Here is a 15,263-nt window from a genome sequence, read left to right as displayed (position 1 = left end):
TATGACTTATCCTAGTGTTGCTAATTTTTTTGCCTTTGATGTCTAAGGGCAATTTTGATCTTTCAAACATCATTTCGAGACTTTGAAGCTGACGATCTGATGGTGAATGTCGATTTTTGTGATGAAAATGTTGCAGATTCAGGTAGATGACCGATCCTTCTCCGAGTAAATCTGGAGGGAGGAAAATGAAGAATAAAGTGTCCTCTTGACACTGGTTAGTTTAAACTCATGTAGTAGCATTTTCTTTTACTGCAAATTTTTATGTAGATGCATATTTATTTTATGCACAAATTCTAGATATTTTGGACTCTGCAGTTGAATTAGTCAATTGTGCCCACTTTTTTCTCCACTCTTTTCCTATAAAAGGAGGAACCTCATTTGTAAATATTTATCTTTTATATGCTTAGCAACACTTTGCCGAATTGTTGATTCAAGTGAGACTTTGAGCTCTTTTGTTGTGAGAATTAATCAAGTAAATAAAGAAGACAATTCTCTTTGTTTCCAAACTTTGAGTTGGGCAAGAAATTGTGTATATGAGTGAATGTTCTTTCGTTCATTGCTTATATATGTTCTTTAATTCCTTGATGGTATTGGTGTTTGGTTTATGTTGTTAAAGGAGCACTCTAATTGTGATTGTAGACTTTGAGCTATCTTTCATATTTGGAAAATCTTATTATGATACGGTGATTAAGTGGGAGGCTTTGTACTACTGTTGATTATTTTTGGTTAATGAAAGTTTCACCTATAACTTGAAGACTTTGAGCTCCAATTTATAATAGTTATTAGATTGGAAATTGGATTGTACTCACATGAGACTTTGTGCTTATGATGATTTAGGGATATAATTTAATTATTGTAAGCAAGTGTAGTTAGTTTGTTAGTTTGTTAGAAGTTTTATCAAGTGAAGGCATATATGTTAATTCTGAAAAAAGAGAATTATACACCTTGATCTTACGCCCAAATTTATTTTCAAGTTGTTGAAATACCAAAATTCTACTAGGGAACCTCCCCTTGATGAGAGGAGAGACTTTGTCTCAACATAGCTGTGTGTGAAATATATATTTTGTCATTGGTACGCTAGTGACAAAATATTCACCCAACACGTGTTTGCTTTATTTTATGAAGGTGCAAAAGCCTTATATTGTGAAATCAACATATAAGCACTTAGTGATAGACAAATAGGAGGGTTTTGTGCAATGAGTGTGATTTGTTTTAGGGCTTATTTTCATTCCTTATATTTACCCTTAATGCAACACCTCAACGAATACCCCCTTGGCTTGGTAGAGCCTAAAGTTCAAGAAAGCATTACCCACATTAGCAATTAATCCATGTTGTCCTTGCCTAATCATAAGTTATAGGTCTTTTGCGTTGAGTTTGACTCCCTTGGCACTCATACAAGGGTTAGCTTTAGGGATTTGGGAGTCTAAGACTTTGAGCACCAACATCTTTAAAGTCATCTCTAATATCTATCAAAATCGTAAGACATACAACATTCTTTGAAGAAGGGAGCAAACAACCAGCTAGAGGAGGAGAGGTTGATTTAATAGTGAATGCCTACGTAGTTGGACATGTAGAATAAGCCACTCTAGAAGAACTAGCATCTAGCCTTGCATGAGAGGACCGCACCATGTTAGCAAAGAGTGGAAGAGAGTAGAAATCGTTGGAGTAGATTGAACTATTGTAGGAGCAACCTCTAAAGGAACGTTATTGTCACTAGTAAGGCTAGATGGAGTAGTAGATACTATATGTATATAATTATTGTTCATATATTTGTTCTCTTCTTTTTGTTTTTTGATGAGTAGGTGCTGCCTAGAGGGTAGCTCCAATATAATCAAATTTCTATGGGAAGAGTTAAAAAATAGTAGCACCCATAAAAGTGCATTAGACCCTTAAAAATGAATCACATCTTTTTGGAAAATTCTTTCTTTTTCATCTGTACCACTTTCCACATGGAGGGGGGCAAAGAAGATTGATCATTTGTTACAGACGTGCGACCTCCCCAAGAGGAAAAGTATATTTGACATGATCAAAAGGGGCACCATTTGTGAGTTCTCACTTTGAATAGGGCATAAAGCCTTTTGTATAATTGAAAAGGATTTCTTTGGTGTCAACTTGGGCTCTGAAGGTTGTTCAAGTTATCTCTTTTCAACTTGATTAGTTGTGGTGGAAGATAGAGGGCTCTCGAAAGGTCCATCCATAGTGAAATGTCGTAGGACAACATCTTTCCACCATTTAATTTGATTGTTTGCTTAGAGCTTGGAGCATTTTGCAGCGATGTATCCTATTGAAAAAGGTCAGCAACATTGAAAGGCCAAACCTTCATAGTCCAATGTTTGAGACCAATTGCACTCAACGATTTTAAAAGTAATGTTTGTAGGTTGAGCCTTCAAAGTATCAAGTTCAACAACAATGCGTGTGAAATTTGTGTGTAATATCTATAATATATCATGAACAACCACTAAGAAGCTACCAAGAGTTTACCAATAGTCTTAAAACATGCATCAAACCAAAAATGGAGGTAGAGATTTGGAGGACGAATCCATAGAGGTTTAACCATGTAAGACTCGATAGAAGGGCTGAAATTATAATGCCATATTTTGAGCATGAGGAAATTTTGGTCCTAGATGCAGTGTTTTCCGTAGAGTATGACATTTTGATCTCTCTACTAGTCAAAACAACAATAAAGAAATAAGAGGTGCATGGGTACATTTCAATGTTACCATTCAAGAAAGGCTTCCAAACATCAGTGATCCATTTGTGTAGGTTTGGAAAAGTAGGCCACAAATGATTGAATTTGTTGTTTAAACCATGTGTTGCGAAAAACGATTCGCTATGTAATGTTTTTGATACCACCCTTGGAAACAAGGATAGGAGTTTTGATATCATAGTTGAGGGGTTTGTTTTCCCCTTTGCACAAAGAATTTAAGGTAGTTCCTAGAGATGGGAAAAGAGTATTTAGATTAGAAATTGACACAGCCTAATTGAAGCCAAGTAACACATTATTAGGTTGTATTTCCGGCCTTAAGACATAAATAGGGGCCCCACAATTTATATTAGGGCACGAAAAATCCTTCGGAGCAGTGTGCGAAACATGTCATTTTTGCATGAACAACCCTTGCTCATCATAGAATTGAATGAGCTAAAAATGTTGGAGTTATTAGGAGAAGAATTGTCCATACAAAGATGAGTGAATGGATTCTTTGAAGCCTTGAGCACAAGAGAATTCAATAGTATTTCATGTCTCAACATGTAGGATTGTAAACTTGACTACTATGTGTTCTACATTATTTTGAGAAAGTTAATTTAGTTGAAAATAGTTTATATGAAATTTTTTTTGATTAACCCATTGGTTGTATGAAATACAAATACCTCACTTTTAAGAATTAGTTGTAGAAGTACCTACTTGTCACTTTTAAGTGTTGGTTGGAGAAGTACCTACTTGTTTTGAGGTCTCTGCAGTTGTAATTTGCATTAGGACTGTGATTTAATTGATTGTCTTATTCCCTTTCAATTTGATTAGATATCGAACACTCAAATTTGCATACTTTGCCATAGTTTTGGTTGATTATATGTCCCAATGAATTGCAAGAAGATTTAGCTTTGATTTGTGTGCAAATGGTTCTATCCTAATCATAAACTTCTTGGTTTAAAGCAATTTGTATTTACTTCTGAATATATGATTTCAATTTTATTTCGTATGTTTTGAATTTTTGTTGGACACTCCACAGGCATCACGAAAGCATTATTGTACCAACAAACGTGTATGTTCAAAGAAGAATGTTGATGAAGAATGGTAATATCTTGAATTTCATGTTTAACCACTTTCGTTTGAGTTTGCTCATAAAGAAAATTGAACCATTATTGTCTCTGCTGGTATTGCAGCAAACTTTTACTAAGGGACACTGAACAATCTTGTCAGCAATTTAAGTAAGTTGCTACCTACCCGAGTTTGAATTTGAAAAGGAAAATATTAGTTGATATACTCAAGATATGACGATGTTGTTTGATATTGTTTCTGGCATTAGGTATGCATACAAAGTCAAGTATCACGAATCTCTTAAGAAAGGAGGCTGTAATGAAGTTCATGACATTGAGGACCTTGTAAAAGTCGGGCATATGGTGAAAGGTAAAAATATTTTTCAAAAATGCACCTGTTTTACGAGATTAGTTTGAAGTGCAACTAATATAGGGCTTTGTTATTTGCAGGCTGTTCATATTTTGCAGCTCGAGATATGGCTTTGTCAGCTCGACTTGTTTTTTGTCCTTACAGTTACATCTTAAATCCCATTATTCGTAGAGCCATGGAAGTGGATGTGAAGGGAGATATTGTTATTCTAGACGAAGCTCAGTATGCCTTCTGAACTTTAGAATCACTTTGTTGTGTAGTTATCAAAGATTTATAATTGCTCTGCAATAGAAGTACAAAATGGTGTGAGGATTGTTAGCCTTGATTCTATGCCATATCTTGCAGGTTTAATTATTCTCTTTTATATATATATATATATATACACACATGTGTCTGCAACTGTGATGTCCCCGTCTAAATAATCAAAACTTGATAACCTGCTCTCAATAAAATATATATATATATAACCAAATAAATAAATAAATAAAATGAACTAAATAAAATCTTAATAATAATAATAAACATTATTTAAAAAATAATTATCAGATAATAATAGAAATGTTACAATATTACAAGTGATACTATCGGATAGTAAATAACTTCAGTACCGATGCATAAACAGGCAGCGAACCAATCTATATTTTCTATCAAACCAAAGACCACCAAAGACTCCTTATGGGAAAGAGGTAGAGGTCTATATAGTTGTTCGATTAGTCAAGAATATATGTGGCAGCGACACAATCTGCCAAAGATAACAGCAACCACCGTGTGAAGAAATGAGAAGATGTGAATTAATTATTAAATCGATATTATGAGAAGATGCGAATTAATTATGGAGAGAAGAGGTATGTCTCTCGAAGTGCATAAGATGGAGATCGAACTCATTCAGTCAAGTGAAGGAATTGATATTAATTCTCATATTCGTATCATAGACAATTCTGCTCTTTGGGGCATTCAGGGTCATTGGCATAAGTCTCTTGGACATAATTCAGTTACCTAATTCAAAGCTTTTATTATAGACAACACCATTGTCGCAAGCACATATAACAGAGATCAGACACAACATCGTTACAGATTATTGCAGAATAGTATATATTAATATTAATATCTGAGGCAACGACATATTAACACCATTCCCTCACCTTGCATTAACTGTATCCGTTTATGTCAGATATAGTAGTATTCAACACTCAATATACCTATATCATTCTGTGAATAATATCATGACTAATACATAAATCTTATCAATTGCATATTCTATACATTCAAGTGTCATCATAAAACATAATTCTTAATAATATTTGAGACCTGAAGGAAAGAAATCTCTTGCAATTGGATTCTGTAAATAGTTGTCCCTATTTCGTTAGTTTGGAAATAAAGGGGACATCACAGCAACCCAAATATATTGCCTCTGTTTCACTTGATTTCTATTTTTTTGCTATTTTAGTTATGTTAATAGTAGAATATAATGGAGACCTTTGACTCTTATATACCAGGTTTTATTGTATTTGCGTATTGATCTTCTGGCTGCAACTCTGCCACTGCCAACATGTATTTTGACAGTAGAACAAAAACATTGGTCATTTATGTACTTGCAGTTTTGGTTTTGGCATGTTGCTTATGTATCTATGTTTGAGTAAGCTCTCCTTTGGTATTGCCACTACACCCTCGTTAGGTTCTTTCCTTTGGCATTGCCACTCTTCTTAAGTTCTCACATCTTGCATTAATTAAATCTTGCCACATTCCCAAGTCTTGTGGAAATCGTTTTTTAAGCAATAAATTTTCCCCAAATTGTGAATTGCACCTTTATTTATCTGTTGCCTCTATATATCCCTATTTAGTTGGTTTATTTATTTCTTGATTTGTACTATGTGGGCAATGGATGCATTGTATTATGAAAACATGCCTATGAGCTATGCTGAGAGTTGAGAGAGTTTATTCCATTTCTCTGAACTATTTTAAGTATGAAATTCCAAGCACTCTTCTTAGCAATTTGTTAAGACTTTGACAGATTTCACAGAGGCAATTCTATTTAAGAGGACACCAAAATGTTATTAATGAAAAGAAGAAAGACGAAAAATCCCTTCAATGAGAACATTGATGTACAAATTCTTGCAGTAAAATTAACAAGTAAAACTATAAAGGTGAAGAGGTGTACTGTCATGGTAGAGTGATGCCTCCAGTACAGTGCTATGACTTTCAAGTCTTAATCATTTATGATTTATATATATAATAAAATCCATAATTTTTCAGTGATGCCTGCAGTACAGTGCTTGCAAACTCCTATTCTTTTATTTTGAATTGCTACTGGAAGCTGGCTGCTTTTTTGTACCCTGGGTTGTATTTTTTATATCTTCATAAATATATTTTGAATAGATCCTAGCAGAGATGGGATGGGATTTGGTAAAACTTGTTGAACAATTCCCTTTAGCGGTGGACTGCGGAGACTTTGATAATCATTTCAGTTGACATTGCTCATGTACAGTAACATAGAAGACATGTGCCGTGAAGCAGGGAGTCTGGATGTGGAAGAAAATGTTTTGGATGGTAGGTTAATATTATAATATATAATATCTTACCTTTAGGGGTAGAGGTCAATTATGCTTCATATTGAATATTGTATTATGAGTTTGCATTTTTATTTTGAAGAACACAATCAACTTTTAATTTTACTTATGCTTGTAACTTTTTGACAGCTCTGCAGTCAGAACTTGGCCAGTTGAGTTTGATAGAAGGTGTTGTAAACATTTATCAGCCTTTGCTTGATATGGTCCAGGTACTTAATTCCTTATGGCTTAAGACATCTCATGTGGTGGATGTTGAGTATATTAAGTCCATTTTAAATGGTTTTCAATAAACAGGGACTTCTACATTGGATTCGACAAAAATCGAATAACTTGGTGAAACGTGAATTTGAGCGCTACTGCTCATGGTAGGTGATTTGTTCCATTAGCATTACTTATACACTCCTTTTGAGGCTCTGAAATTTTATTTTCATCTACAAGGTGATCTTCATAAAAAAGAATTAAAATGTTTTTTCACATTAATAAAACCTATCGATTGAACTGCTGTACAGATGCTCTAAAGCTTTGTTGATACTGTGACGTCCATGTTATATTAAGAACATTGCCTGGTAACAGTAACATGCCAAAATATAACTAAAAATTTAGCCATAGTGGTGCACTTAGTGTTTTTCAGATAATATAGCCAGGAATCTATAGGGGACCTTGCTTGAGCATTTAAACGTAAAACAACAAATACATCATAAATGGTCATACTCACTGTTCTATGTAACAACAAAATGCCAAGAGGCACAATCCACTAAAAAGATGTAAGAGCCGAAACATCCATCCCTCAAAAAAAATACTAGAACTGAAAACAAGATACCATTATAGATTAGTAGGGACCAAATCTGCCATAGAGACACCCCAACTTCAAACTCCTCCTATCGACCCTTTAGCATGTTCCCCTAGATTCTTGGAGTTGACCCAAGCTGTCAAATTCTCTTGGTACTATTGACGTGGAAGTTACTCACACCTCAATTAGTCCGAATTTTAAAACTTTGGGTCTAACAATTCCAAATACTTCTGCATTACCTTTTAGGGTTAGGTCTGCATACACTCGACCTCTCTTGATCACCATGCGGTCTTTTAAATTGTAATTTAATAGACACAACCGCACCAACTCATGCGCCTTTCTGGCTACAAGAAATCCTGTTGCCTTTACCAATCCGCTCCTGCTGAGGTTCTTCATCTCATCTGTAGCTATGGGTTCATTTATTTGACTGATAAGGTCCTCTAACTTGCAGCCCCCTAGGTGGGTATCTAGTATAAACTGACCTCGGGTAGTACTTGCAGTAATTTCCACTCGAACTCTCTCTCGAATTTAGCTTTCCGGGAACTCATATGTTTGCTTTCTATTGTTCCTAATGAAAGCATTCAATTACTACTAGGCTAACTACCAAACCTATCTAAAACTTATATTTATTGCTATATTGTGTTAATTACCTGTAACAATGCTTAACTTTGAAGCTAGGGTTTTGGGCACATACCTGTGCAGCTCTTAGAATCACCTTTGGATGTAGAAGATAATGCCGATGGTCGCATAGATTTACCTCCTGTCATGTACTCTAACCCATTGCTTGAAAATTTAATCTTGCTGGATTCTTTACTGTTGCTAATTTCTATTTATGGTTCATGAAAAGCGGATAATTTACATCTAAACGTGAGAAAATGATGCGACGTCCTATGAGATCATCAATAACGGGCAGGAGATTTAAAAAAAATGACATCTTTTAATTAAATCTGTACCGCACATCAGAGTGTATCTTCTACTATCTGTGCCACACGTGTACCTAGAGGCTTCTTATTCCGTTTCATGATAATCTTATGGGTTTGATCTTTTATCAAAGTTTTGCGGACTTTTACACTTTTCCGCATTGGCTTTGTTTGGAACTGATTTGCATAATCAGTTTGAGCACCATACTTAGATCTGACCTTTTCCATCTTTAGGGGCTTTCTGAATGTTATGCTTGGCCACAAATTACTTTAAGATATCAAGCACCTCCTTGTTCAGGTTATCTTTGTCATGAGGGAAGAAATGAGCACTTTTGGTCTTGCATTTGTACACAATTGTGAACCCTTCTTTAAATGAAATCATGAATCTGTCTTTAGGAGTGTCTAAGATAGTTGAAACCTGTAAAGGTGAGCCCTCCTTTTGCCTTGGAAACCTTCCTTATTTTTCTTTTTCCAGATGAACCAAAAAAACTCATTGGTAAAAACAAGCCAAAAAATGTTAATTCCACAGAAAAGGAATGAACATAACCAGCAAAAATTTCAGACCAGCTAAAACCATGTTTACAATCCCAACCAATAGACTTACCAAGAAACATAGACCAAGAAGAGAAAGCAGGTTTGCACTCAAAAAACAAATGTTCAAAGGTCTAAGGCAAGTTACACCATTCACAGATTCTAGCAGGGATACAAGAAGTCTGAAATTCAGAATTAGCAACAAGTTTATTAAGAAGAAACAACCATCTGAAGCAAGCTTTTTTTGGCTCACCTAATTTAGATGAAATATGCCCCATCCTAGAAGACCAAGAAAGATTTCAACATATATTAAGCCAACTAAACATTGCTCTCATATCAGTCAAGAAATTATAGATTTTTTGTGCAGAAATTTGATTAAAGATATTACCGTCTTTCCACTGGACCATACGAATGAAGTCTGAATCTTTACTCAGAGCATTCGGAGGACCAGCACTAAGAGAAAGCATTATTCAAAATGGAGAAATTCCTTTTTTCGGGACTCAAATATTATTCCATTTTCAGTTGTTCCCAACTCTTGAGAGCATTAGTTTCAAGTATATCTTTAAAGAGATGGATTTCTTTATTAGCTCAAGTTTTTGTTGAGCACCCTTGAGCAAGTGCTGAGGGCTTATTGTTCCAAATCAAGTTCCACTAGATAGATCTCTGATCCACAAAGTCTACCATCTTGCTAAAATAGAATCCCAATAATCCGAAAGCTTCTCCAAGAAAGTCCAGACTTGATCCAATCTTGAAGTGTTGTTGATAGGAGGATTTCCCATCCAAGAGTTGAACCAATAGTTAGCATGAGACCCATCTCACCAAAATCCCAAGTTAACTTGGAACTAATAACATTACAAGAAATAATCATGAACTTCCAAATGGATCTTCTACTAGGAAGATCATCTTCTTAAAAAAACTAATAGTGTGTCAAGAACCTAAATATTAATGATGCAAGAGGGAACACTAACTTAGATCTCACTTATCGAAAAACTGCCAAGCCAATTTAGCCCTTAGCTCCTTATTTAGAAGTTACAAACTTTTGATCCCACACCACCTTGAAGATTACTCTTGAAATTTTATCCCAACTCAAAAGGTGGAATTTATTGACATTCCCAAATATCTTGCCAAAGGTTCTAAAAATGTTAGAATGGGTAGGACTAATAAGAGGTAGATCAAAACTACAAGTAGTATAACTTAGATTTCATAGTAAGATAATTAACCATGTTGAACCACTTACCACTCCAAGAGGCCAGCCTACCTTGAGTCTTCTCAATTATTTGCTCCCATTGTTTTTCTCTACAATATCTTGTGAACAATGGGATACCCAAATATTTGCTTGGATCATAGAAGATTTTGGATTTTCATATTGAAGAGAGCAAAAGACCTAAGCAATCCACCTAGGAGAAATTCCAAGATAAACAACCAAGCCCTTGTAGAGAGCAAAAGACGTAAGCAATCCACCTAGGAGAAATGCCAAAGGTCAAATGTAACAAGACAAGGAAAGAGGGCAAACCCTACCATAGGCTTTAGCAACATTCAAATTAATGATATTACCTTTGAGCTTATTCTAATTGAGAGAGTGAAGAATCTCATGTTGGAATAATTTCATTAGGAATTTTCTTCCTTGAACAAACCCCTCTTGTTCTTGAGAGATGATATTGGGAAGAAGCTCCTTGAGTCTTTTTGCAATTGTCTTCAAAGTTGTGCTCCACAGGGACTTGCCTCTACCTTGGTACCCCTATCCCCATCCTTGAAACGTTTCAGGGACTTGGGGACTCAAGGGACTTGGGGTTCCATTGCCTAAGTCAGTGCCTTATATTGCTAGTGACTCAAACTCGAGCCCCAGTTTTGATATAGAGCTACCAATTGCATTTTCTTATTAGAGACAATCATATATTTTCTCTGTTTTTGTCATTTTATAATTGAAACTTGGAGCCTTTGGGCGTTTTGTTATAGTTCTTTTATAATATGTATGCACATTGACAATGAAAGCATTTGAATTTTATTAATTTGTTTGTCAATGCTAATGTGAAATCTCAATTCAAGTCTAATGTTATGTATTAAGCTTCTACAATGTCTATGATGAATGCTTTAACAATGTTATGATATGAATATTTGAAATTTCTCTATATTTTTAAAAATCTCTCTAGTTTTTAATAGCTGTCACCTATTGTCCCCTTAAAAATGGCCCAAAAGTACCCTTGTACCAGAAATACATCCCACTCTCCCTTGTCTTCCCCGTCCTCGAAACTTGGTGGAGCACAACTTCAAAATAATCTTGTTGATCATATTATACAACATGGTTGGCGAAAAAATCGTTGAGGACAAGTTTGGCTTCTCAAGGATAAGCGCCACATAAGTACATTTATAATCCTTGAGCACTTGAGCAAGTCATGCACAACCTCAATAATCTCTTTGCCCAATAGATCTTAGAAGAACTGAAAGAAAGCCATCTACAAACCATTTGGATAAGGTGTCCTATCCCCTTCTAAAGCAAAGAGCATGTGCCAGACTTCCTTCTTGCATAAAGGTTCAAGAAGCCTATATTTTGAGAGTCATTATTCAAACTAGGTTATCCGATTTAAGAGCCTAGCTGAGAGATACATATTCAACCCAAAATATATGCTTGAAATTTTTCGAGGTTGATGCCCAGTGACATTGATTGAATGGAATTACTTCACATTTCTATCACCTTCTTGGATGTAATGCACAACTTCTAAAGAAATATGAATCGACGAGGTTAGAAGGTCCCCATAGCCAAAATATATGCATAAAATTCTTGTAGCTTGATGTGTAGCCACAATGATTGAGTTGAAATACTGCACATTTCTATTACATTAGTTTGGATGAGTGTTCCTCCTATTATATGTATTTTGATTGATAAAAACCACTCGAGGTTGCCAAATCGGGCATGAGTACATGAGTATGATATGATGGTACAACAAATAAAATTTTGGGGGCTAGATATGTACAAAAAACATATACAAATCATAAATAAATACATATTTGTAGGTTAATAGTAGGAATTAAATTCAAAAGATGTTGTTCTTGGTATGCAGTGGCTTCGTTCTCTAGGTGAGATCAACTTGAACTTAAAATCCATGGAGTGAAATTTCAGGATGATTTTGTAATGTCTCCATTTTGGAGGTAGAATAATTAATTAATTAAATTAATTAAGATGTCCCAATTAATGATATTTCTTAAGGATAGCTTGATCGACTATTTTAATTAAAAAGTATTAAGTTAATTATTTATAAAGTTATCAAATAAATAAAAATTTAAAGGTAACTTTACATTTAATTAATTTAATAAAGTGACTTAAATTAATTTTATATCATAAAAGTCAATAAGTGAAATAATATTATTTTAATATTAGTTCTAGAAGCTTCTTGAAAAGATGGAAAAAAAAGTATAAAAGAAGGTCAAGCTAAGCTTCTAATAATGAAGAATTTGATATTTGATTTGAGATTGTTTGGTGACGAGACCAGCTAGGGTTTCTACCATTTTCCAGCCATTGGGAACAAAAACTCTCAATTGGTAATGCGTTTTTGAGGTTGTGAAAGATATCCGAATTATCGCTAGTGGTGGGCTTCATTCAGAAGTTCAACTTGAGCATATTGAGGATTCATATCAGTTATTAATGGAGGTCAATCTTGCATACCATATTCAGATTTTTGCTTGTATGGCCTCATTCGTGCATTGTTTCTTTGTGGGTATTTGAGTATTCATCTTGGGAGAGCTTGGCAGTCATTTTGGAGTAGCTATCAGGTTGCTGATAAATAATTACAGTGGTCTGTTATACTACAGCAAGGTTGCCATTGGCAACATATTTTTGTTCATATCTCATCATTGAAGCATCCTATGGTTTTGGGCATTGTTGCATTTTGATCCTCTGGTCCTACCGATCGTTTCAAGTGCCAAGAGGTGGAGTTTAATCGCTGCATTTATTTATCTAAAATACTGCCAGGCAAGAACAGGGGTGGCTGGGTGAAAGCATCATTTGTCCTAAGAGGAGTTCATTTGGCTTGGTTGTTGATGGCTACATCTTCTTCATCATAGGCATTGCTATAACCAGGTTCTTCATGATTTTTGGAGTTGATTTGCATTGTTATCTAGTCTTGCTGCTATAGGTAATCATTTATATCAGATTTGGCATTGTATTGAACATTCATTGTAAGCCCAGAGTCTTGGCCATTCATATCAGCATTGTACTTGATGATTGCACTCAATAAAGGAGGGATACGTTGCATGCCAATTGTTTGATGTAATGCTTATATTGATTGAGCTTTAGATTATCATATGAAAATGCATGCCAAGTGTTTGTCATAATTCTTAGTTGCTGTAGATGCACATTTTCAGTCACTTATATGTATGTAAAGGTAGAAAAGGGTTGGCATAGCATGCTGAGACTTTGATGCTCAATCTTGCATCATTAGAAGTATTCAAAGACATCATTTGCAGCATTAAAAATCATAGCATAACAAACAAAAATTTATATCAGCAAGTACATTTCATGTATACAAACTGTTTGACAATATCCCTTGAGCCTATCTTCAGCATTTTGAAGCCATAGTCAGCAAGGGATATTACAGATTTTAGGATTATAGTGTTGAGCGGAATGTCCAAAGAGAGATTCGGTGTTGCTTGATGCAAAATGTTGCATGGGGTAATTGACTAGGAGCAAGGAACAAAGCCCGAGTAGGAAGGTGAGAATAATTTCCAAACTTATGATAACCCCCTATTTGATATGAATGAAGAGTTATCACTCCCTAATCCTTTATTTGAGATCCATGTTGACATTAAGGGAAAAAAACATTTATCTTAACGATGATTTGCCAGCTACGGTGGTTCATGTTGGATTGAACCATTATGGCATGGAGGTTGGCCTTGTGAACTCACTGCAAGGAGAGGAGTACTATGTTGATTTAGAGGATGGTGGAGAAGTGAGCCCTTGTGTGGAGACTTCAAACATTACCAAATTTTCCCTAGACGAGGTTCACATGATGATGAGTGTAGCGCAGCCCCAACCTGGTGGAGCCACATTGGGGAAAATTTTCTATACCTCGGACCATCAATGAGGGTTGTTGGAAGCAAATGATGATTGGAGGAGTAAGCCATGGGAGGTTTTAGTTCAAAAATGCAAAAATAACATTGCTGTTACACATGCATACAATTATCTTATGAGTCCATTTGTGTTATTGCAAGAGGGGATTCTTTTGAGTTGGTGACTCATGGATTCTTTTGAGTTGGTGACTCATGGAGGGGTGTTTTTAGCCAAGGAAATGATCAGATATTTCATTTGGTTAATGATTGTCAATGTTGTAATGATTGTTCTTCTTTCCATGTGATGAATTTTGAAAAACTTGAACTTCAACAGATCTTTGCAATTTTAGACCATGCGGCCTCTTGACAGGATTACTTTATGGTTTCAAATAAAGGAAGTGACTAGCTAGGCTAACTAGGTTTAGTGTTGGATGGGCGTTCATGCACCAATAGTTGTTATTTCTTATTATCAGCTTGAACTCATGGTTGAGACAGCATATTATCTTACAATTATAGCCATTATGTTGGAGTGTAGGAAGCCAAGAATGAGAAAGTTAACATTAAACTCCAATGGTGCCACAAATTCATGATTGTGGGGAGCAATTTTTAAAGGAGTTGATTGAGATCTTGCAGAGTTTGGTTGCTCTTTTTATAGGACTCAAGAGGTTTTATTTGCTAGTGCCCAACAATACACGCTCCAAGTAGGAGCTACAAACCTCCTAGGTTGGTTTGGGATCTAGGGATTTCATTGCGATTCAAGACTGATTGGTTGTGAGACTGACAATTGCTTGAGGGCACGGAATTTTGGGGAGGGAGGGTTGTAATGTCCAAATTTTATGCCATGTTGTTTCGTGAGCATTGGTCAATTTCCAAGGTTTTGCCTAAGTTTCTAGTTGATCTGGGAGAACTGCAAAATTTCTTTGAGAGCTTGGTACGGGTTTTTCTTGGCTTCTAACAACATTGTTGTAATAGACGATGTTCTAGTTTGTGGTGACATACTTTGTAGCATTTTTGGTATTCTGGGTTATTTTCCTTAATTCTTGGATGGCATAGATACCAAGAATACCAACGTTTTTCTTGGCTTCTAACAACATGTTGTGCGAATCGCACACCCATCCCCGTCTTGGACAGGGACCCCCCCAGTTTTGTGCCTTTCGATCCTGCCCTGAAATTTGGCTAAGTCTGGAATGTCCTGATCTTGAAATTTGACTAACTCTGAAAAACTGAGGAAACCTCCAAAAACTAGAATTTGCAATATAATTCCTGGAGGTCTGAAACCACTCTCA

General features: G+C 35.5%; 1 protein-coding gene across 1 annotated transcript in view; it reads left to right on the top strand.

Moving 5' to 3' along the window:
* LOC131050048 (uncharacterized) overlaps positions 1–15,263 on the top strand; it is a 98,945-nt gene that overhangs the window by 37,138 nt on the left and 46,544 nt on the right. The window contains exons 4-10 of the mRNA XM_057984186.2: positions 3,729–3,793; positions 3,883–3,927; positions 4,026–4,126; positions 4,207–4,348; positions 6,612–6,673; positions 6,823–6,902; positions 6,988–7,058. Of these exons, the coding sequence (XP_057840169.2) occupies positions 3,729–3,793; positions 3,883–3,927; positions 4,026–4,126; positions 4,207–4,348; positions 6,612–6,673; positions 6,823–6,902; positions 6,988–7,058 (566 nt within the window). The remainder of the gene's footprint in view (positions 1–3,728; positions 3,794–3,882; positions 3,928–4,025; positions 4,127–4,206; positions 4,349–6,611; positions 6,674–6,822; positions 6,903–6,987; positions 7,059–15,263) is intronic.

This window comes from Cryptomeria japonica, chromosome 6, assembly GCF_030272615.1.
Source record: "Cryptomeria japonica chromosome 6, Sugi_1.0, whole genome shotgun sequence".
In the NCBI taxonomy this organism is placed as follows: Eukaryota; Viridiplantae; Streptophyta; class Pinopsida; order Cupressales; family Cupressaceae; genus Cryptomeria; species Cryptomeria japonica.
This window is presented reverse-complemented; position numbering and strand designations above follow the sequence as displayed.